Consider the following 26,085-nt stretch of genomic DNA (forward strand, 5'->3'; position numbering starts at 1 on the left):
ACTATCACTCCAATGTATTTCTGTTATAATTCATTAGATCATTTAAAAAAGGCATACAAAATATGATCGGTTCATAATGAACTGACGAATGGCCTAAATCAGACTGTCAATCAATCAGACTGTAAACAATTACTGTGGTCCGCGGTGCATGGAAGCAGTGGTCTTGGTGTGGACTTCGCTCTCGACCGGAAACCCCAAAATATTGGCCATCTGTCCCAGAGTCTCATCAGTCCGTCGTCAGACTGATCAGATTGGCTTCCCAGATTGAACTCTTATCAAACTTATCAAAAAGTTGGAGATATTGTATTTTATCAATAAGTAGCAAGCACGCTAGGTTTCACGCGAGGTTCTTTGGCTCCGGACACTGAGAGAGGGGTGGTTACTGTAAGTGGTGTTCATTCTCAGGGGAGAGAAGGCAACAGAGAACCATGCTCTACATCAGTGTAACACAGCTAAAACCTGCCGTTATGGACTGTCCATCTGCAGAACAAAGTGCTTTACAATTGATTGCACTTCTCAGCCACAAAGTAACTGAATCAGAGGACTGTTATTGATCTGAGTGTATATGTTCAGAGGACTAAAACAATTACGACTGGCCCAACATCCACATCCAACAAGTGTGGAATTTTGGTTTGCAGATTGTTCTTGCCTACAGGCACGAGTGAGTGGTTCTGCAAAGATGGTTCCAATTGTGGTCACATGTAAAAGAATATAACAAATATGGGTTAAAACTTCAAATGTCCATACATACAGATCCAATATAATAATCACATTTACTCACGCGATATTTACCCATATTGAGAAATGCCTGCTCCTCAGGCCAACCTCATTTTCGAACTTGGCCTTTATTTTGATGTCAACTACACAACTGTAAAGTTTCACGGCTGGATTTGCACGGTTTTGATGCTAACGCACAAAATCTGTCCACAGACAGACACCTGGAAAAGTACTCAAAACGGCTTCTGTGGTAGTTCCCGCCTATAGGTGTCGCCAGGACCACATTTTGCCTTGATGAGATGACACGCAAGGTGAAAACAATACCAGCCCTGAGGCCGCGGCTGGTAATAAAGTAAGTAAATCCAAGTAAGTTGGTATTACATATCTGTCTAGTTGATGTTCTATTCATTCCAAACAAACAGCAGCAAAACAGAGAGTAGCAAAATGAAATGTTATGTACCAGAAGACACAACAACCCTATGAGTAATTGCTAGCATTAAAGTAACATCAAACCTATGTAGCAGAGACTCTAACCCAGGATGTCATACTTCAGTTAAGGCCTGGAGCTTCTCCACAGGCATTGACAATGAATGGGAGTTTGTTTGGCTGGGTTTTCTTCACAGTTGTCTGACATTTAACGCCTAAACGCTTTGTGTGCTACCAGTTCTAACCCAGAAAATGGACACTTAGCTCCAGAAACCCCTCTGCTGCGGTCCTGTTCCCCTTTAAATCTGCTGAATCATGCATAGCATTTGGGATGCAGCCTCTGAGCCAAATGCAGTCTCACAGTGACAGATGGGAGAATGTAGCAGCAGGGAAGAAGACACAGACACTCTGATTCTCTGGGGTTCCACTGAAAGGGGATATCTCAAGGTTGGGAGGGGGCCAGGTTTGTCCGTCAAACTCGGTGCTTAGCAGCAGAGTCAGCGCCCAAAAACATGTCCTGCCAGGTTAGTTGGAACGTAACTAACGGAAAACGGACGAAAAATGCACTCGTCTCGCCCAACGCTCTCCCCATGGACGAGGACACAAGGCCGAAACATTTTGATGAACTAAGACATGCTTTTTCTTGCATGGGGTGGATTTCATAGTTTGCCGTAGTAGGTCTCATGATGTATATGTGTATAATAGTATTATAATAGTTGTTTTGCAGTGTGTGTTCTTTTTGTACGTTTAACTAACGAGGAAGCATGTGAGATTTTAAAGCAATATTCCACTTAGTTTTAACACATTCACTGCCAGACGTTTTTTTTTTACTGTAGTTAGCTTCTGCCAGAGGGTTTTTTTGAGGATTCTGGCTCATCTTTCAAGACCCGAGGATTCTTTTCTGCTAAGATTTTGTGAACACACAATATCTCAAAAGAACTAATAGAATGTGTGCTTTCTCTGTCTAAAAGAGTTAGTTTGTAGAGTTAGTAGTTATGTAAGCATTAGCAGTTGAATACAGCATGGTTTCAGCGTCAGAAAAATTATTCCGAGATAAACGGCTTTTTGTGAAATTCGATAGAACAGTCACTTTAACCATTCATTTTTGGCATCAGTAAGACTTCAGACATCTAAACAATAGTTTTGAACAGTAATTTCCTCCATAACAGCAGGAAACCCCCTCTGCTTCCAACTCCTCCCTCCGTGTGTGTTCTCCTCCTGCCTCCCTGGCTCTCCAGCGGGCGTGTCACACGAAGTTGCTGCTGCTGCTGTGCCTGTTTGCGCGGCCGCTGTTTGAGGAAGTCTGGGTGGACTTGCTCGTTTCGTGGAGTTTTGGTTGAGAGCTTTGATGAAGGTTTTGCGATTCTGGTCATATTTATGCTGCGTGTTTCAAAGTGTGCATCCAATCTATTCTTGGAACTAGTGATGCACGATATATCGGCAATCATATCGGTATCGGCCGATGTTATTAATTTTTTAACATATCGGCATCGGCCCGATGTTACCATGTTAATATCGGTTATCGGTATCAGCCAAAATGTTCCCATTGAGAGGAAACTGCATTGTGATAAATCTATGATTTATGGGCTTTTCCTTTTTTTGTAAATAAATAAAGGCATTACTTTTTCAAATTCACAGTGTTTACATGTGTTTTTCAGTATGTGCAACATTTGATTATCATAGAAATGTGTTTTTATACAGAGCATATCGACATCGGTAAATATCGGTTATCGGCCATAACAGCAATGTTAATATCGGTTATCGGTATCGACCAAAATTTTCATATCGGTGCATCCCTACTTGGAACCCCCCACCGTTGCCACCGCTGTGCATCAGCGCGAAAGTGAAAGCGTTTTCGCCATCAATTTTACAGTATGAGAACGGCCTCCTCGCTTTTCCCTCCAGTTTTGGGTCGCCTCTTTCTACTGTGGAGAGACATGTCGCCACTCAGTGGGTCCGTAAAATAGATTATACACATTCAATACCTCCAATTCTGGTGTAGGAGACGTAAAAGGGTTAGATCAACGTCCCACCGTCAAAAAAAAAAAATCGATTTTTTTTTACGTATTAATACGTCATTGGCAGTCAACCGTTGGATTATCAATGGCAGTGAACGTGTTAACAGGGGGTTATTTGGCCGCCATGAAAACCAGGATATAAACTACTCACCGAGATCGGATGCAGCTGGATGAGTTTGTAGCGTTTGAATGAGGCCGTGACAACAATAGATTTGAAAATGTAACACATTTGTGAACAGATTCCGTCAGCCCCTCGTTATTTTGCATTTCTGTTCTTGGCTTTATGCACTAAAATGAGCGTGTAAAGATTTGTAGTTGATCCGGCATCCCGAATGGGAACTATCTCTCCGAAATGGTATTCCCACCGCTGTGTTCTCTTCTATCAATAAAAATGCTATTTGACAAAATGATGTTCTGAAACATTTGAGTCACAGTCTAAAACGTTGGAGGCACAGTCCGTTGAAAATCACAGCAGCAGGATCTGTCATTAAATCGGTTAATAATGTCAGTTTTAGTCTATTTTTATGGTCTTGTTCAAATGAATGGGAAGTACAAATCACTCAGCTGCATGTGATCTTGGTGAGGAGGACTGAGTGTATATTCTTGTTTCGTGACTAAAGCTAAGTGGAATATTGCTTTAAGCCAGATATTGTAATGATAAAGCCATCCTGCACCGTGGCTCCTGCAGTGCATCACTGGCTTGCTGGGGGAAGCTAAACAGGGCTGCTGACTCTGGGTTAGTCCTGGGATGGGAGACCATGGTGCTGGACATGGTGTTGGAGGACCAGTAGGAGGTGCTCTTCCCCTCTGGTCTCATGAATAATATCCCCAATGGTCAACAAAGATCCAATCGGCACTCTTTGCATGAGTAGGGGTGTAACCCCGGAGCCCTGTAGGGGTGTATTAAACCCCGGAGCCCTGCCTAAATTCCCACACAAGCCTTCCTTCCATCCAATCCTAATTCATTATCTAGTTGGCAGATTCAGTCCTCAGCTCTCTCCACCATGACAGCTGATGTGTGGTCAGCTGATGTGTGGTCAGATGTGTGGTCAGCTGATGGTCAGCTGATGTGTGGTCAGCGTTCTGGTGCAAACTGGCTGCCGTGCATCACCCAGGTGGGTGCGTCGAGTCCCCCCCCCCCCCCCCCCATTATGTGAAGCGCTTTGAGTACTTAGAAAGGCGCTATATAAATGCAATCAATTATTATCAATTATTTATCAGTGTAAAGAGTCATAATGTTTCCAATGCTTCTCTTCTTTCTCTTTCTCTTTGTAAAAGGCTTGGCTCCTCCTCAGAAGCCATTTCTTTCCAATGGCAGCGAGCTGCTGTGTTTTCCCTGTGGACTTCCAGTTGGATGTATGTCATCGGCTGTGCTGGAGAAGTCATACCAGAAGAACAGTCTCATAGTTACACGCTGATTAATAGCTTTCATTTTCACTTTAAGACTTCATGTTGTTCATGTGTTTTGAATCCAGCACCCAGTTTCAACAGATTGATTTTGCAGCCTCCTCCTCCTCCTCCTCCTCCTCCTCCTCCTCCTCCTCCTCCTCCTCCTCCTCCTCCTCCTCCTCCTCCTCCTCCTCCTCCTCCTCCTCCTCCTCCTCCTCCTCCTCCTCCTCCTCCTCCTCCTCCTCCTCCTCCTCCTCCTCCTCCTCCTCCTCCTCCTCCTCCTCCTCCTCCTCCTCCTCCTCCTCCTCCTCCTCCTCCTCCTCCTCCTCCTCCTCCTCCTCCTCCGTTTGCACTGCTGCAAGATTCAAGTCTGTGTAAGAGTGATCAGTCAGTCTCTCCACTCCTCCTACTCTGGGCTCAAGCAGTTTTGCTTTAATTACATCTGCTAAACAGCTAAAGCCACAGAGATAGATAAAAAAAAAAAAAAAAAAAAAAAAAAAAAAACTCTCTTTCTTTCGTGATAAAACTCGGCTTTTTCCATGTCTGTGGGATGAAATGTAGATTTTTGCGAAAAAGAAAAAAGGATTCAAAACAACTAAGTGATATCACAGTTCTGTTTCCATTCACCCAAGCGTTCATATTCCCTTGTGGTAAGAGTGAGGATGTCAAAGGGATCAGCTGGATGCTCTGCTGTGTTCTCATGTGCAGCAACATTATTGCTTTTCCCCCCCGGCTCTGAAAGGAACGAGGTCGGCACATGAAACATTCATAAAAAAATACATCATGTGTCAACGGCTGACGGCTTAAGTCAAGTAGCTTGGCGGAACGAGGCTAGCCCATCCGCTGCCTCTGTATCATCATCGACACACTTTCTCTCTCAAAATAAAGCCTATTTATGGCATGATGTGCACACCCACCCACCCACATAAGCGTGCGCTGGTTATTGTGAAGACGCCGGGACTGCGATTCCAGCATGTGAAAACCCCGAAGGATACAGCAGAGAGGGGCACAGCCCGTCTATCTGAGCACAAGGCACAGCCCGGCTATCTGAGCACAAGGCACAGCCCGGCTATCTGAGCATGGCACTACAGTACCGTCCAAGATGATTGGTTTTCTTCTGTCTGTTTCGGGGCAATTTTGACAAACGAGAATTTTTAAGTCCCACATCCCACATTGTTTGGCTGGTGGGGGGAGGGGACGAAAACAGGGCAGGGGGAGTGTCTGTGTGCATGTACATCTTAACTGTTACGCTCTAGGATGTGTGTGTGTGTGTGTGTGTGTGTGTGTGTAGTGGGGGAGGGGGCGGTACAGTATCTCCGTTTCTATTTTTTGCTGCTGCTCAAGCAAGTGCATGGAAACAAATTATCTATATATTGTTTCAATGTTCCCTCAAAGCCAAACCTTTTCATACCCTAATTCATGCAAAATCCTGTTCAAATTAATTGAGGGAGTGTTTAATGGAACTTCCCCTTAATAACCATGCACAAAAGTAGAGCTGCAACGATTAGTCGATAAATCGATGGACAGAAAATGAATTAATCTGCAACTATTTTTTTATGTGTCACTCGAGCAAATGTCATGTCATCGGTGATGATGTCATCGGCCCCTAGCCACTTGACGCCGCCGTAGCCACGCCGTCATCACTCCGCGCGGCTTGTTAATGGATAATTAAAAATGAATGGGTTTTGGCAGGGGAGTTTTTCCATGTATTCCAAATACGAAGTTTACTCTTTACAGTAACATAACCAGCCTACCTCTGCATGCTGCTCCAAACAGACAGACAGACAGACAGACAGACAGACAGGCAGACAGACAGACAGACAGACAGACAGACAGACAGGCAGACAGACAGACAGACAGACAGACAGGCAGACAGACAGACAGACAGACAGACAGACAGACAGGCAGACAGACAGACAGACAGACAGACAGACAGGCAGACAGACAGACAGACAGACAGACAGACAGACAGACAGACAGACAGGCAGACAGACAGACAGACAGACAGACAGACAGACAGACAGACAGACAGGCAAACTGCCTCACTGGTCCCAACTTTCAAGGTCCCAGTCAGGCCTGAGGAACAGTCCACTGCTCTGCCCTTCTCACCCAGCCCAGCCTGGCATTATGCGAGAGCCGCATACATAGTGACGCCTGTGTCCTTTTCCTTTCATTATATTGTTGGAGGGTGACGTCATGTTTTGTCCTGCCTGTGGGGGCACTGCCGTCCGGCCGGGGCCCTGCGACCAAGGGACATCTCTGCATATTGCATAATAGCATGGGAGATGAGTAGGCAAAAAAAAAAAATGCATTTGAATTAGCTACTACCCTGAGTCTTGGCTAGTGAATAAAAAAAAATCAATGTTGCGCCAGACCCAAGGGTAGAAACACACTGACGGGACAACCTATTACCGTTTGAGCAAAGTCACATTTTCATTTAAACTGCTAGATTAGAGTCACATTACTAAATCCTTGCCATGCTGTCCATGCTAAATCCTTCCTCACTGCTTTCAGATGTTCTACTTCTGAAACAGACACGAGATCTGGAGTTGCATCAGTTCTAAAAATATCAACTGAAGGACATGAAGTTATGCAAAGTTTTTTTTCTTCTTTTCTCTCTCTCCCATGTGCATTTTCCGTTTGAACCTCGTCTGAGCAAACGCTTTAGCCTAATGCTGCCTGTTCACTTTTCATCCCTCTCATAGTGTGAGGGTTGATTTGACCTGAAGTTCAAATTCAGAAATGTTCTCACTCTCACTACACTTAACTTATACCTTAATAAGTTATAAGTTATCCTTTATTTATCCCCATGGGGTAATTCATCCTCTTCATTTGAACCATCCTCTACTAGGAACCTTCCTAGAACTTAGGAGCAGTGGGCAGCCGCAGTGCAGCGCCCGGGGACCAACTCCAGTTCTTTTGCCATTGCCTTGGTCAGGGGCACTGACGGGAGTATATTAACCCTAACATACATGTCTTTTGGTGGTTGGAGGAAACCAGAGCACCCGGAGGAAACCTACACGAACACGGGGAGAACATGCAAACTCCACACAGAAAGGACCCGGGACCTTCTTGCTGTGAGGCAACAGTGCTAGTAACCACTGAGCCACCGTGCTGTCCCAATGATCTGGTGCAGCGTAAGCATCACACCTTATTGCTGCAGTGCACAAACCTCACAACTCCTATTTGGGTGACTGTCATGTTTTCAATTCAAATGAAGCATGACATGCTCCTCTATGGGTTGAGGAAATTGTAAATTCTCTGACCTCTCTTGGGCTTATTATTTCCCTTCCACATCCCAACATCGTTCAGTGTCCAAAATCCATTGTCCTGAATCTTAAAACAATAGCTGTGATTTGGTCTTTACAGTTATGACCTTGGACAAACCACCAGTTCTTATTCATTGCTTGCCAGGTGTGTCCGCACTCGTGCTGAACTCACCCTGACAGTGACTCAGATAGATACGCTTAACCCCATTGCCACTGCTTCACTTATGCACCGTAACTGCCAAGTATACGGCCCTCTTGTGGCTGTGTCAACAAGCTCCCCCACTCTTCTGACCCCACTTAGCAGCACTTCAAAATGTCAACTCAACACATCTCCAGCCCTAGAAACCCCCCAAGACCCCTCAGCCTCAGTCATTCCAGTGCAGTAGTGCCGGCACCGTAAGGCAAATTTGAGTATTTGTAACAAAAGTGAAGCTGTAGAGCAGCGCTTCTCAACTCGTATAGGCTCACGACCCACATTTGTCCTAGGTCCTAGTCATCAAGTGGCGACCCAAATTTCAGATGACTCAAAGCCTATTTTATGTTTTGTAAACCGGTGATGTTCGCAGCAAGCAGGCCATGTTTGATACCAATGGATGGATGCCTTAGGGGACATTCAGACCAAAAGCTGTTTTTGGAGCTGCCAGCGTCTTTCTGCAATTCATTCTCTATGTTAGGACACGCTAGACGTGCTCCTCTTTTAATGAACGCACCTGGCGTTAAAACACCGGTGGCGTCTGTTGTTTTTGGAGGAGCGCTGTGGGCGTTTTAAAGCTGAAAAAAGTTGAACATTAGAGGAAAAGCGCCCTGATCGTCTTTTTCACTCCTCCTACCTTTTCTCCTCCCGGGGGATTTTCAACCTCGGCTGCTGCCAGAATTGGCAATAATCTGGGTTGTTGCGTGTTGACAGTGAACAACATCAAACAGACAAAACCAGCTGGCTACCGTCCGTGTGGTCGTTGTGTTCTGATCTGTAGTGCACGCGACTACAGGGGAAAACAAACGGAGCACAAGAAAACCGCTCCGTGCGCTGTGTGTTGTGCACAATGGAAGCGCTCTCGACATGATTTTCATAGCGTTCTGACTGAAAAAAAAAACGCTTTTGGTGTGAATGTCCCCTTAGGCCTTCTAGTTTCAGAGGATACCAGTATCTTCACTCTGGCTTTGAAAGTGAGCTCACTACAACCTCTGAAAGACAACAATGGTGGCCGACGCCGTGGACACCGGCGTTCTCAAAGAGTAGAACTTTTTTTTTCCATACACACATCGGACCGCGACCCACTTAAAAGGGCCCCGCGACCCACTTTTGGGTCCCGACCTACCAGTTGAGAACCACTGCTGTAGAGGACACTAGCTTACATCTTCACTGGGCTCCTCCCACCCCATGTCATGGAGTTCAATGGCAACAATACGGATGTCATGACACCATAATGCTTTACAACAGACATTTCTATCGAGAGTGAGACGTTCTGCGGATGCTGGAACTGACACTGCTTTAAGCCTGCTTGAACTATGCTGCTATGACTTTTTTATGTGGTGGTGAAGGAGATTTAGCACATGTTCCCAGCTGAGCTGCTGAACGCTCTCGGCGCCCCGGGGTAACCGCGTAGGAGTGGGCTTGCCGGGTTGCCATCATTGCGATTCTGTGCACGATCGTGGGCTCCGAGTAAGGAGCGAGACGCGTGGGCTATGCATAGGGCTTCCCGATTAATAAAACATGAGCCGCGGTGTTAGTCCAGGGAGAGAGCCTTTGATGTTACAGCAGCAGGTCAGATTAGCACAACAGGACCATCTGAAGGGGGGGCGGGCGGGGGGCTCCTGCAGATTGACTAGGCACCTGTATCCAATAAACACACAGATGTGACGCAAAGGTGTAATGTAGACCCTTTTCACGGGGGCCATTTTGTGTCGAAAAGGCAGGGTAAACACCGGTGCAAGCAAAACACTAATGAGGGTTTCCAAATTCCAATCATGGAAGTTGGAAACCCTCATTAGTGTTTTGCTTGCACCTCAGTGTTTACCCTGCCTTTTCGACACAAAATGGCCCCCGTGAAAAGGGTCTATTCTGCGTTCACACTGTGGCCTAAAAGCACACAGGCCTTATTCAGCATTGCAGGATGTCAGTCACATGTATAAGCCTTGTGGTTGCCAAGGTGATTTCAGTATATGTACTGATGATGCAATTATTGATGCATTAGTCTATTACCGTAGAGGTAGGTGGCATCTGGGTAGTCAGTGTAGCGGTAAAAGCACTCGCCTGCCACTGCGGGTTCGATTCCTGGCAACGGTACTCCCAGGCCAGCTTGGTCAGACGTTCTTACAGACACAATTGGCTGTGTCTGCGGGTGGGAAGCCGTTGGGGTATGTGTCCTGGTCACTGCACTATAGGGCTGTGAATCTTCACTGGCCTCACGATTCGATTCGATTGCGATTCAGAGGGCTACGATTCGATTCGATTACGATTATCGATGCATCTCGATGCATCTTAAATCGATGCATCACTTTTTTCCCCCAATACATGATTTATTTTTTCTCACTTTCTTTTTTCTCACTGTGTGGCTACTTTTAAACAAAAAGTGCATTTGGAATTGCATTGTATTATGATCCATAATTAAAATAAACAAATGCATGTACTTCCATTATATTTTATTCTATTTTTGACATTTGTGAATCGATGCAGAATCGTGCACGTCCGCATCGCGATGCATCTTATAATCGATTATTTTTGACACCCATACTGCACTAGTGCCTCTTCTGGTCGGTCGGGGCGCATGTTGGGGGGGGGGGGGGGGGGGGGGGGGGACTGGGGGAATAGAGTGATATTGAATTAGTAGCTATAATTAGGTCATTGGGAGTGATGGGGTTACAGTAGGCTACTGGTGGAAGTGCACGGTCACAAGCTGGCCTGTGGCCTGTGGCCGTGCATGGGGCAATGCACGGGGCAATGCAGCAGTGACAAAACCCGCCTGGCCCTGCCCCCACCGCCCCCACCCCCCCATGCTGCTAAACCCTCTCATAGAACTTGGCACCCCTACTGCGGCTTTGATCTGGTGTCCTGAGCAGGCACTTGAGGAACAGAGAGGAACCGTCACGATTAGAGGGGAGAGAGAGAGAGAGAGAGAGAGAGAGAGAGAGAGAGAGAGAGAGAGAGAGAGAGAAGTGACAGATCTGTGATGGTGGCGCCCGGCTGGGCGATGTCACAGTGAATCAGCTGCACAAAAAGACCAGTCTTCTTCATAATGACCTCTTATTCCATCACACTGCTTGGATTATGATGTAGGTCGGATAACAGCAGCTTCTCAGTGGATGTGAGTGTGGCTCGTGCGCTGCATGACCGATTAGTGCCGAGATTGAATAAGCTTCAAAATCACATTCTCATGCCACTCATTTTCATTCCAGATAAGCGCAGTGAGTGCTGTGGACTAACCATCTGATTGAACCTGAATACACATGTTCTAGAAGCAGCCTACTAGATACCAGTTGCTCAACTGGCTATAGAGCCAGGAGACTAGGGCTGGCCAATATAATCGATACGGCAATATATCGCGATATTTTATTTCCCGATACAGTATCGATACTTGGACGCCAAGTATCGCGATATTATTATTATTATTATTTTTTTTTGTGTGTGCAGGCCATGCCATGTCAGGCCTCTGCATCTGGTGATTCCCACCCCTAATCGATACTGTATCGATATTTCCCATATCGATGCGTTCAGTAACACACTCAACACTCAGTAGTTTTGACTAAATTTGTCCACTAACTTATCAGTATAAAGTGATGTACATATTATTACACTACCTGGGGGGTACACAGTGTGTTGTATCTTTAGCTCTATTATTTAATTTTGAGTCAATTCTGTAGAATATCGCAATATATCGCAATATGTATCGCATCGCAATATATCGTGATACAATCGCATCGTGACCCAAGTATCGTGATACGTATCGTATCGTGAGATCCTTGCCAATACCCAGCCCTACAGGAGACCGCACACAACAAACACATTGCTAAGGATAGGATATTCTCCCTTTTTATATGACATTTATTTCCATTGGTTTTATTAGGAGCTGGTGGGTTAGCAGCCACCTTTGATCATCTTGTGCAGGTTACATCACTTCACCACCAGAACATCATCACCAGAACATCATCACCAGAACATCATCACCAGAACATCATCACCAGAACATCACCACCAGAACATCACCACCAGAACATCATCACCAGAACATCAACACCAGAACATCATCACCAGAACATCATCACCAGAACATCATCACCAGAACATCATCACCAGAACATCAACACCAGAACATCATCACCAGAACATCATCACCAGAACATCATCACCAGAACATCCTGCACAGCCAAAACATTGGAGCCTTTAAGGTCGGACTCATGCTGCATTCAAATTGTGGCATAATGCGGTAGCCATTCATTGCTCTCATTAGCAGAACGACTGTAAAGGCTCAGTCTGCCAAGTTGTGCCAACACCGGTGGAAAGCGGCGCCTCCACCATGCCTGCAGACAGAACAGGGCAGAATATGTCATCTGAATTTTCCCGGCTTTCACCCTCTGCTGTGGTGGCGAAGACAAACCAGATGTTGTCAAATCGAACCAAGTGGATGCACCCACATGAGTGCACCTGCTCTTCTTGTCTCATCCGCCAACGGAGAAGTTGTGAATAAGTCGTAACTTTATTTTTCTGACTGTCCATCTTGGGAGAAGATGTACCGCCACATTTCTGGTTTGGCCGGGCTATTCCCATTCTCTGCTTTGGCTTCCTATTCGTGGTAGTCAGTGGGAATCACATTTTGATTTGATTTGATTTTTATTAGGAATTCAGAAGCACAAAGACTCAAATCAGCTAAATATATAACCTAATACAGGGATGGGCAACTTTGATGATAGAGAGGGCCACAAAAAAATGTCCTCGCTACTGGACGCGGCGGCGTGGGGAAACCACGGCGTCGGTTGGAATCCGCCCCCGACAGCTGCGGGGGATCCCGGTGAAGTCGGCAGGGAGAGATGAACGTGCATAATGGCAATTAACGGGGTGTGACAAGTGAGGCCTGCCAGTGTCACGAGATATACCAACATCGTTAACGCAACAATAACGAGCATGGCAGCGCGACAGGTGCTGGCATCGCCATCAAGGGGCATGAAAGCAACAGTGCTGCTGTTGGCGAGAGAACATTAAGATCTTTATACTATTATTACTGGAGCTTCCTTAGCTAAAGACAGCCGACCATGTCAGATGGTCTGATGTTTCCGGCCGGCCATATCAAAAAGGAGTGTGTATACATCGGAGGAGTGGAAATGAGAGCCCCATCGGCTGCGGGGCAATAAGGATGCTTAGATATGAAGTCAGATGAAGTTATGTTTTCTTATAGCCTATAGGCATTATTATAGTCTCCTCCTACCACTTCCACCTCAGCCGCCCACAAGCCTCATACTTCAAACCGTGATTCAATAACTGAACTCTGTGAAAAACTCATGATACAGCTGTGGTACAGAATCAAATTCCCCGTTCGACCAATCACTTCCTCTGCTGCCACACCTGGGTTCTGCTGCCACACCTGGGTTCTGCTGCCACACCTGGGTTCTGTTGGCTGGCAAACAGCAGCCTCAAGAGCCTGTGTAGGTAGGCTACAGGATCAACCCGGCCTACAGGATCGACTCGCCCTACCGGGAGTGCTCGGCTCGGGGTCCACAACCACAGATGAAGTTAAACTCTCACAACATTTACTGTATTTTCGAAAAGTAAGGCTCATGTTTATGAGAAATGGTCCTCTAACACTTGAATCATGATCATTGAATGTTTGCATGGTTCATATTTCTAATGTCTATCGTGTCTGATAACATCGGTAGCTTAGCTTGTTAGCTAATCTAAAGCTGTCGGCCCTTTTGCTCACGTTAATCCCAACGTACAGCCCGACGTACAGCCATTCACAATGCGTGCCCGAGCCGATCTTGTAGCCGAGCCGAAATTGCACCGACGCCTGCACACATGCTAACTTGCTATATCCATAGCTAAAGAGTGCAGGGAAGCCACGCCGTTATCCAGCTCAACAGGCAACAGGCACAATTATTAGACTCTGTGTCGTCTTGTTAGCAGCACTCCTGCTCGCTGGTTATTGGGCGATACTGAAGGCCTGCCCACCCATCCTCAGTGGGAATGAGATGCAGCCTCAGAGATGAGCACGACGCAGCACGTCTCACAAACACAGTTCACCGACCAAGTGGCATTTCACTTTGAATGGCCGGTCGCTGTACATCACTGACCGCTTTGAGAGAGCCGACCAGTAGGCGAAGCAGGCAGATAAACACCATGTCAGCTCACGGTGGGGAGAGCCAAGTGCTGCTGCTGCCTTCTGCCATTTGGGTTACCATGGAAACAGCCACATACACAACCAGCACTGTCTTCAGCCTCAACTTAACGTGCTCCTCCAAGGTCTACTCTACATACATGCTTTCTGTAAGAATAATAACATACACTTCAGAGTATGCTCAAGGGCAGGTTTAACAAGACTAGGCAGAACTTATGGGCCCGTTCCTTTATCGCCAACAAACTGGGATGTGGCGGTTGAATGACGTCTGTTTTATTAGCGTTCCATTTGCAGAAGACTGGGCCGGTGGGCCGGGGCTGCTGAGGCTCCTACGAGTTTGGGAGAGAAAATACGAGCACTGGTGACGTCATCGTTCAAGCTCATGACTTTTGAACTGTCACATTCCCATTTCCCAGTTTTAAAGGAATGCCACCACTAGTATCTGCCAGGCAGTGTGTTACTGATGACATACTGTACATCACTGATGACGTCATTTTTCCTCAGGGTTGCGAGTCAGTCAGTCCGCTTCTTCAGACAGAGGCAGATTTAGGCCGGCAGCCAGCTGCCTGGCAAAAATGTACAAAAATGGGTGCAAAAAAAGTATTTCTATATGTTGAGGAAATCTATTTAAACTTTTGGACTCTTCTATCCAAAACACTATTTGGCCGCTCCAATTTTCAACATGTCTCTATGTCTGTCCGTATGTCCCCACGAAAGAAAGAGGCCAGGTCGCCAAAAGAAAGTGGCCAGGTCACGGCTGATGTCATACATTCTGTCCCCACGAAGGAAAGAAAAAGTGGCCAGGTCGCCGATGATGTCATACAGTTATGTCCTCACGAATTGTGATGTCATATGTCATCGGCCTAGTGGCCACGCCGTCAAGTAGGCAAAGCCTGAGAGCCTCTGCAGTTTTTCCTCAGTCAGAGCTTGGTCATCTCAAGACTCTTGAGTCAAGAGTGGAATGAATCGTACACTGGGCAATAACTGCGTGACAGATTGGTAGGAAAATATAGGACCATTAATATAGTCCTGCCCAGAGCCTGGTCCTGTCATTACAGCAATGAAGCATGTGGATCTGCAGCAAAGGACTGACAATCTTTGCATCACACATTGCAGTAAATCAATGCAGGCCACCTTTCAGCTTCCATACAGGGTGCTGTGCTGAGCACCTTTCAGCTTCCATACAGGGTGCTGTGCTGAGCACCTTTCAGCTTCCATACAGGGTGCTGTGCTGAGAAAATAGACCAACTCTAATGAGAACAAACGGGTAGCGTCATGGCACCAGTTTAACATCTCATGTTTTGGTTTAGGGCTCCATCATCAACCATGTAGCGTAGCCTACATGTGTTGCAAATGTGAATTCGCTGGAGGAGTGGAGGTGCGTTCATTGTAATTGTCATGCAATTTCACACAAAATAGGTAGGCTACCATGGCGGTGAGTGAGTAGGGTAGTAGTAGCTAGCAGCCTAGTACTGTGTAGAGTGACGCACGTTTACAACACAGCCTACAAATTCAGTGGGATCACCGCGCATGTGATCGTTGTGACTGGCTGCAGGCAGGCGATGCCGTCCGTGCGCTATGGAACCTGCCAAAATAAACCAATGAGCGATATGCCTGCCAGGCGATGACAGGAGGGAGATGTGCAAGGTGCGTCTCGGCCCTCTCCTACCTGCTCTGTGCGCTTCACCTAAGCGGACCTCGGAGATGCTGCTCGGGTCACTTTGAGATCTTCCCCGCTGCAACACGCAATCCTCATCCAGCCCGCCCGACGAAGCCATGGTGGAAGCAAAATGCTAAATGAAATACTGGCCGCACTATCGCCGTCAGCCAAGGTCAATGGCATCAAGTGGTGGTGCTACAGATTTAATGTGGCTGGACTGCTGCTGCAGCTCCTGGTTCCTGATAAGGAGCAGCAATGCTGCTGGAGAAATGGAAATCCATTACGCGCGCTGCATTACGCTGCCTTCAAGTGCGCCTCGTAAAGTCCTAGCTCCACGGTCTCTGATCGCAAGGGAGCGGGAAGGTGGGTGCTGAGGGTGCTGCAGCACCCCCTCCCCTGGTGGCAAGAGATGGGATTTTCGAATTTGGTTGATTTGGTTGTCTTGTGTTTATACCCCCAACAAAATGCATTAAAAAACAGTTTGTGCTTCCCAGCTCTAATCTTATTTCATACGCTCTCTCTTCAAAAGTGTTTGATTTTCATCATAATCTGGTTTTCCATAATAATAATAATAAGTTCAGTGTTTATGCCTGTGTTGCTGTCTGTTGTAGTGTAAAACAGTAACAGTAACAAGAGTAACACGTATCCGATGATGTCACCACGGCCACGGGAGGTGACATCATCAGAGACCAAAACATTAATGATGTGACCCAAATCCCACTGTACTGAAGCTATAACAACCATGATGTAATGAATGATGTAGGCTAATCAAGATTCAAGATTCAAGATTTTTATTGTCACTCCGTAGTACAAGTATCACGTGTGAAATTCTTGTGCTGTAGGCTCCGTTACAACATAGTGCAACAAATAAGATATATAAATAAACAAGAGGCAACAAGCAATAAAGCAGTAAGACACGCCACAGACAGTGGCGTATTCACTGCCCATAGTGCAAATGGCATGAACATACTTTAAACATAATTAAACATAATAACATTCTGTTAGGTGCAAATAGCGTATATCTAATTAAACATACTATTGAACATTAGTCATACATAATGGTAGCATCTACAGTGCGGTACAGTATGGCTACTACAGTTAAGGAGTCTCGTGGCCTGTGAGAAGGAACTGTCCCTCAAGCGATTTGTGCGTGCTCTTGGGACCCTGTATCTCCTCCCTGAGGGTAGCAGGGAGAACAAACTGTTGTGGGGGTGGTTTGTGTCTTTGATGATCTTCAGGGACCTCCTGAGGCACCGCTGGTTGTACAGATCTTGCAGTTCTGGCAGCTCACATCCTGTTACGTGCTGGGCCGCGCGCCTCACCCTTCTTAGCGCCCTGCGGTCCATGGTGGTGCAGTTCCCGTATCAGGTGGTGAAGCAGCCAGTCAGCAGGCTTTCAATGGTGTCTCTGTAGAAGTCCCTGAGGATTTTTGGCCTTAGCCCAAATTTCTTCAGGCGCCTGAGTCCGTGTAGTCGCTGTTGGGCCTTTTTGACAACAGTGGCAGTGTGGTTGGCCCATGTCAGGTCCTGGTGGATATTGACTCCCAGGTACTTGAAGCTGTCCACCCTTTCCACCACTGTGCCGTTGATGGTGGGCAATTGTGCGTTGATGATGTCACAAAGTCAAGACCATTACTGATGACATCTCTCACTGATGACATTACAATTGCTCGAATGACATCACTGATGACATCATCACTGACATCACCAAGGACATCACAATTGCTCGAGCCACATCACTGATAATATCATCACTGAGATGTCGAGACAGAAAGTGGCACAGATCAAAGCCGGGGAACACACGATCAATGCACGCACGCATGCATGAGTGCACAGTGCACACACACACACACACACACACACACACACACACACACACACACACACACACACACACACACGCACACACAGTGCCAGCAAGAGCGGGAGAAAGGTCCAACTTGCAAAACCTGTATCGCTTACTTCTCACCTGGGTGTTATTTTTTAACTGCAAAGGCAAATAAACAGACAAATAGCATGGAAAATTGTGGGGCTAAAAAATAAGATTTAATGTGTAAATGCATTATGAAACGTTTCCTATCACTGTGGTGCTTTACAATATAGACAGCTCATTGGTTGTGGGGAGAGAGTATAAGAGACCAACTGTTCTCAGAATTAATGTGACAGGTCGAACAAAGGAAAGGTCAGAAAGGTCAACCGGAAGTCCCGCCCCCTTTTTCCCCTCCCCCACGCACCTGGCTTAACAATAGAAACAATAGAAAGAGAGAACAATAGGATGAATAGGATGAATAGGATGAATAGAATACAATAGAAACAAAAGAATACATTATGAACAAAAGAATAAATTATGAACAAAAGAATACATTATGAACAAAAGAATACATTATGAACAAAAGAATACATTATGAACAATAGAGACACAGAGAACAAAAGAACGTCTGGCAGAACAATGGAGCACGTGATACTAATATATTCGTATTAATATTCGGTCACACGCTAGACTCTATGACCCAGACGCATCTTAACATCAGCCTTCTGAAAGCAGAATTTTTAGTGATATTATTGTAAAACTATATAGATGCAAGTTTCAGTAAAGTTTTACCCTCACCCCTACAGATGAACATAGGTCTAATTCCAGCCTCACAGGAGAAGGAAAAAAAAAAAAAAAAAAACTGTCAAGAGTCTAGACTCACACATTTTGTTACCAAAATGCTTTCTCTTCAGGTGATACTTGATTTTGTTTGTTTTTTGGGGTATTTCATCTTTTTTCCGGTCCGTAAGTAAGAGTATAAAGTTTAATTTCAACATACTATTACAAAACACAGATATATTATAATATGTGTGTTATGCTTGTTTCAACACTATGAGTTTCTCTTGACATACACACCTCTCTCTTAGCCCCCCCCCCCCCCCCCCCCTCCTCTCCTCTCTGTCTCTCCCTCTCTCTCTCTGTCTCTCTCCCCCCCCCCCCCCTCTCTCGCTCTCACATCTATTCAAAAAAGCCCCCCCCCCCCTCCCCCCCCCCCCCCCCCTCCCCCCTTCACACACACACACACACACACACACACACACTTGTTGCTAGCTCTTTTTTTATTAGCCTTAATATTGATTAATCTGAACTTTATGGTCAGTGTTGTTTATTTATTATATGTATCTTGTTTATTTTTATTATCCTTTCATTTCTTGATGGTCTTGTCCCTTGAGGTGATGTAACGAGTTAATTTCACAAGTGTGGATTAATAAAGTCTATCTTATCTTATTACTTTTTTTACAATTTTTACTTTTTACAAAATAAACTCACAAAATAAACTCACCAAATCCATCATCCAAATTAGGTAATCTCTCGGTAAACTGTTTATATTTATATCATTTAAAAGTTACCAAAAAAGCTGTAGAATACAATCAGCAAACATTTCCCCAAATACAAATATTTAAAACCTGTATGGATCAGTTTGGAACCAATAAATACAAACTAGATTATTAATGACAGGCCCTTAGAGCTGAGGATCAATTTGTTTGAGTGCAGTATTAAGCAGAGTATGACAAATGTACTTTGATAACAAAATATTCAAAATATAACATTATCATTAATTAACATGTATTGATTTTAAACACGTATCTGTAACTTTGAAAGTTATCAAAATCTGCAGATCTCTCTCTCTCTCTCTCTCTCTCTCTCTATTCTATTCCACGAGCCCTCCCTACCCCCACCATAAATATTCATAGAAAACTTTCGTCAAAGTCTGACAGGTCACACACACACAGACCCCTAACAACCCCTCCCTCTCTCTCACTCTCTCTCACTCACTCTCTCTCACAACCACCCACACACACACACACACACACACACACACACACACACACACACACACACACACACACACACACACACACACACAGGCCTTACAACCTGTTGTCTGGCAAAGCGTTGACCATCTGAATAAAAATGTAATAAATTAAACGCTGACTACTCTCATTAAAGTAATTGATTAGCAATGGGTCTGAAACGGGTCATTACTAGTACTAATAGTAGCAGAGGCAAAGTCACAGAGGCATCCACAGAGCCATTGCCATGCAGGCAATTCACAGACAGACAGACAGAGAGACTAATGTTAGAAAGATGCCCATCAAGTTAACAAACATCACACCCCCCACCCCCCCCCCCCCCCCCCCCCTTCCCCTCTCAGCGAACAAGACTTGTATAATCCACTAACTAGAGTTTGACCCCAGGAAGAATAGCTGCAGCTCTGCTGTAGCTAATGGGGATCTTAAATAAAGACAAAGACATAGAGTAGCCTAATATTTGACCTGAATGAGCATTCTTTCAAGGTAGCAGGTCATTCCTATAGACTGACCGGTCTACAAAAGTGTTTTACACAGCTTTCAAGCATTATAGGCACATTATTTGTGTGGAAAAACCATATCACACAAATTATTGATCAAAGTATAGTCTTTATACATCTTAGAAAAGTTTATTAGTCTTAGAATTATGTAAAGGAACACGCGGTAGAATATTACATTTCACGTGTTTTTATTTTTTACTTGAGTTAACAAGGTGAATCAGTACTTCTACCTTTACCAGAGTCTTTTTACACAAGTAACTGTGCTTCTACATACGGTAAGTAAAGAATGTGTGTACTTTTTCCACATCTGTGTAATATTGAAGGACTTGGTCTGATGGTAAACAGTTTTCATGTTTGTATGTACATGTGTTTAATGTTTTGTTTATTTTTATGTTTTATGTGTTTGTATGTTTTTTTATGTTTGGCTGTTTTACGTTTGTTTATGATTCATGTTTTCATGTTTGTGCGTTCATGTGTTTAATGTCTTTGTTTATTTTTATGTTTTATGTGTTTGTATGTTTTTTATGTTTGGCTGTTTTACGTTTGTTTATGATTCATGTTTTCATGTTTGTGCGTTCATGTGTTTAATGTCTTTGTTTGTTTTTATGTTTTATGTGTTTGGCTGTTTTTTATGTTTGGCTGTTTTACGTTTGTTTATGATTCATGTTTTCATGTTTGTGCGTTCATGTGTTTAATGTCTATGTTTGTTTGTTTGTTTGGCTGTTTTTTATGTTTGGTTGTTTTACGTTTGTTTATGATTCATGTTTTCATGTTTGTGCGTTCATGTGTTTAATGTCTTTGTTTGTTTTTATGTTTTATGTGTTTGGCTGTTTCACGTTTGTTTATGATTCATGTTTATACCTTCATGTGTTTATTGTCTTTGTTTGTTTTTAAGTTGTATGTGTTTGGCTGTTTCACGGTTGTTTATGATTCATGTGTGTACCTTCATGTGTTTAATGTCCGTTTGTTTTTAAGTTTGATGTGTTTGTATGTTTTTATGTCTGGTTGTTTCACGTGTCTTTTTATGATTCATGTTTTCATGTTTGTACGTTCATGGTTCATGTTTCACATGCTTGATGTAGGTTTTTATGTTTAATGTTTTATGTGTTTGCATCTTTGTTTGTATGTATGTTCCACGTGAATGTTTACATGTTCATGTCATTTGTTCATGTTTCATGTGTTAGGATGTATGCAGTATACAGAATGCATACAACAAACTTATTTTGATCAACGCTGAGTTCAAACCAGTAACAGCCTACCCTCATCACAGCCTTATTAGATGCCGGGCGGAGGAGTTTGAGTGCAAAGTCTAGCTGTGATCTATGCCTCTTAAGGCCTTAAGTATGCACTTTTTTCTTTTTTTTCTCTTAGGTAGGTTACGTTGCTGCTATTAATAGAGATATATTTTATTTACTTTTACCTACCTATCTATGCAAGCTCAAATAGTCCCTGACTTTTATTACTTTTAAGTTCATTGTACGTGTCTTTTACTACTTTTAAGTACATTGTACGGATCCTTTGAGGTGTGACTTTTTACTTTTACTATTTCTGTGTTCACTCGAACCATTCTGCTGTAAAACTGCTGCACATGCTCCATGTTGTTTCACTTGTCCATGTTTTTGTTTTACATGTATTCGCTATGTTTTTATATCTGCTTGCACACAAATTGCCCTTCTGGGACAAATAATAAACTTGAATCTTGAATCTTGAATAGAATCAGGACCTCCTTGTTATGACTCGTGTGATCATAAACAACATAGGGGGTACAACAACGTTGGGGGCTAAGCAGACAACACTATCACAAGTACAATTGAACCATTTTGGTAAGACTCTTTTGTAATGCATCAGATGCAATGTCAACAATAAGGTCGCGACAAGCATTGTACATGTTTTTATGTGCTGCATCCATTTTGTAATATCACGATAGTTTAAACAAAATTGATTATGAGCGTACGGATACCACAAATTGTACTTAGTTGGCAATAATTGCTGCGGTCTTGTTTTGATGGTAAACACAGTTTTCACGCACACGTCTCTTTCAAATGTTTGCATGTTTGTTTACGATTCATGTGCTCATGTATGTACATGCATGTGTTTAATGTTTTTGTTTGTTTTCATTGTTTTTAAATTAAAGCACTCCAATCTGCATTTTATCCACAAATTATTTTTATTCACATAACGGAAAGTTGTTTCTAAACAGAGTCACACACATATTTCACAAGACACCCATTATATTCACACAAGGTGTTGAATATGGCATAAACACAAGTCTTTCAATCATGTTTTTATGTTTTATGCGTTTGTATGTTTCATGATATTTACATATGTACAGCTTAGGTAACAAACTTATTTTGATCAACGGTGATATTTCACAACAATAAGTTCAAACTACATTTTATACATGCACTATTTTAATCACAAAATAACAACATAACAGAAAGTTATGGGCCCAAACACAGAAGGGAGAGGGGAGAGAAAGAGAGGAGTGTCAAGTTTAAATTGTGGTCATGTATGTAATAATCTCCCAGACAACCCAGAGAGATTTTCTCCTTATCCCTGTGTTTTAGGAAAGCAGAATATCTCTTCAGGGAGAATTTACTATGAGGGCCAGGTTAAAGGGAAGACTGAATGGACTGTAGGAGTGGCCGCAGGCTCGATCAACAGGAAGGGAGTCATCACACTGTGGTCACAGTATTGCTACTGGACTATAGCGTTGATGGAGGGTGGAAAGTACAAAGCTTGTGCTGATGGCCATTCGGTCCTCCTCTCTCTGAAGACGAAGCCTCAGAAGGTTGGGGTGTTTGTGAATTATGAGGAGGGTCTGGTCTCCTTTTATGATGTAGATGTTGCAGCTCTTATCTACTCCTTTACTGGCTACACCTTCACTGAGAAACTCTACCCTTTCTTATGTCCAAGCCTTGCCTACCATGATGACGGTAAAAACACAGCCCCTCTGATCATCTCTCCCGTCCATCACAATGATAGACCATCATCATCAACACGTTTACCAATTCATACGGAATGTATATTCTTACATTCTGCTTTCTTTTATGTGATTTTAATCTTGAAGAATTGTAATAAAATTCTGAATTTGTTCTTTCAAAGGTCTCGAATGAGAAAATAATTGTTTCCTTACTTTTATACTTTGTGGGAAAATAGTGTTATGAAAAAAGTAAGCCCTTTTTTGGGGGGACAAAAGTTGACAAGTTTATAATTATTTTATTCTGTTTACATCGCAACAACAAAATAATGGTTCTGGTGACAACAGTTGTTGTCGCAACATATTGTGGAGATGTTCTAAGTTTATGCATCACACTGTGGGGTTGTATTCAGGGTTTTGTCCAAATAATTTATCTTTTGTCTCACGAATCTCCAAAGAGTTTGCGGGTATCCAGTTGGGACCGTATTTACAACATAATTCGTTGTAAGATTTCTTGACTATAGCGTTAAGTTTTATGGTGCCGTACTGTTCCTTTATTTTCCTCAGTTTTGGAATGATGAAGCGAGTCAGTTTTAGTTCGTCCACAACGCTCGTTGCAACGTCCTGAATTTTTGACAAAGGTAGTGTCTCGACCCCCATACAAGCCAAAACACGCGCTTGAGCTCCTAGGTAATTTTCATTAAAAAGCTCCTTTATCAGTTCAGCAAAACATTTATCAAAGTAATAAGGACATAAGTTATCGATACATGAATGTTTGAAACGGGGTGGGTTTTCACCCACGTAGGTGTAGGGGCTCACATAGAAATAGGGGTCTCTACAGATCCCACAGACCCGCAATGCTTTTCCTTCGATAATGTCGTACAAACAATGTCCGATAGTAACCGTTACAATTTCACGCATAGAAGGTGGGTCTTTAGCCATCTCGCCATCTTCCGTGTCTTTTTTCTCCGGCGGATGTTGGAAAAGCCTTTTTTCTAGGCCTTTGAATGAGATGTATGTCTCGTACCACTTGAACAAAACATTGATACGTGCGAAAACAGTCTGTGTTCTTTCCCAGTCACGCCAACGTATCAGAAAACCTGTGGTAAACCAGGACTTCCACTCTTCAGCATTCAGCGGGTATAACTTGTCCTCATCGGCGGTGCCACGCCGGGCATCGCGGATAATGCTGTTATCCTGACATTTTCTGAAAAATATGTATGATTCAGGGTCTCTGATGGTGATATCCGTTTCAACTCTGTAGGTTTCACCTTGCACCGAACCGTCAAATTGCATTTCGTAAGCTCCTTGAGTGTTGTTTAGCCCGAGACATATTATATCTGTAATCACGCGCCAGTCTTTTGCACAAAAACGAATGTCGGGAGTAACTTCTTTGAAAAAATCCTCATCAAGCTCTCTTGTATAAAGACGCACTTCACCTTCCTCAAACAGGTACCCGGCAACGCGTCCGTCATCCAAATCCCATTCGAATAGAGGAGCCCGTCCTCCTTCATCCAGAAAAGTTGTCAGGTCGTTTTTGGGTTGTATCGGTTGTATGGTGGCGGGTGTTTCCATCATACTTGTAGGAAAGTGTGAGGACTGCGCGCACAGACTGTGTTGTTGTCTCTACATTGAAGAAACATAACCTCCCCTTCAGCTAGGCATCCCCAGCCCGCCGCAAAGGACACTGGGAAGAAATTACATTTTCTCTATCATACCGTGTCCGCTCCTAAGCATCCTCTATACCCTCTTCTTTTCTTCGTTCTCGCAGATTAGCAAAATAGTGACGAATGGGAAATAAGAAACTTAGATAATCATTTTGTCAAACGACTCACAATTTTAACACATTACCTCAACATGTGTGTAGATGAGTTTACATACATTAATACATGGTGACACTGACATGCAGGCATTTTGCACTCTCAATATTACCGGTTAAATCCGATTGGAGTACTTTGTACGTTTTATGTTGTACTATGTTTTTAATTGGGGACCACATGATTAGGGATTTTGTGGAAATCCGATATTCACAGTTTGAAACAAATTATGTTTAATTTTATAAAATTGAGTGTTGGTAATAAAGAAAAGCTTGCAAAGAGTAAATTTTAGAAAAACAAATCATGTCGGTAACAATATATTCTCATTTTCATGATAGACTATCTTTCTTTTATTCCATTACCAGATTAATAACAATAGTAATAATAATATAGTTTAACATGACCAGGTATTTTCTCTCACTGTGTAAGACATTATCAATTCTCACCCATTCTCTCACAAAAACCTCAGCTCTATGAAAACCATCCTAACATACAATCAATCCAGCCAACACCTATCAATTATATTCTATCATGTCAGGCCAGTTTGTTAGTACAGAGTATATACACAAACGCTTAAGTTAAATTCAATTTTAAAAATGTACACGTTATCATCAGGCTATGATGTTACTTAGATTCTTTAGAGAACTTTAAATGTAAAACGCAAAATGTAATAGGTTACTTCATACAATACCGATTCAGACTTTTTGATACCTTTGTATGTTTTAATTTCACTGAATTAACTGAAACCAGCATTAATAGTTTGTAAATATATATATATTTTTTTAATAATTTTTTGGGCATTTTGCCTTTATTTTTTTTATATAGGAAAGTAGGCAGACAGGAAAGGTGGGGAGAGAGAGGGGGATGACATGTGGCAAAGGACCGCGGGAGGATTCGAACCCGGGTAGGCCGTGCGAAGGACCAAAGCCTTCGCGGTATGCGTGCTACCAGGTGAGCTACCAGGACGCGCGTCTGTCAATATTCATGAGTTAGGTATTCATGACAAGACATGAATGAATGAAAGTATAGAAGTACAGGTCACTGAGACCTCAAAACTCTCAACAATGTGAGTTTGGGCAATTACATTCATAAATAATCAGCTAGGTTGAATGTAATTATGTTTTTAGAAACATATTTGAGTACATCTATATGTATCTGTCTTTTATACATTTATCAACACTGTATGGTAAATTTGTTAGAT

At 43.5% G+C, this 26,085-nt stretch overlaps 1 protein-coding gene across 1 annotated transcript in view; it reads right to left on the bottom strand.

The window, feature by feature from the left end:
* The window catches only part of phactr3b (phosphatase and actin regulator 3b), a gene marked incomplete at its 5' end in the record, with an annotated part of 52,736 nt that extends 36,813 nt beyond the window's left edge, over positions 1 to 15,923 (bottom strand). The window contains one exon of the mRNA XM_083660639.1: positions 15,815 to 15,923. Coding sequence (XP_083516765.1) covers positions 15,815 to 15,923 — 109 coding nt within the window. The remainder of the gene's footprint in view (positions 1 to 15,814) is intronic.
* Between the last annotated feature and the right edge of the window lie 10,162 nt (positions 15,924 to 26,085).

The sequence above is a fragment of the Poromitra crassiceps genome (genome assembly GCF_964638095.1).
Source record: "Poromitra crassiceps genome assembly, chromosome: 25".
In the NCBI taxonomy this organism is placed as follows: Eukaryota; Metazoa; Chordata; class Actinopteri; order Beryciformes; family Melamphaidae; genus Poromitra; species Poromitra crassiceps.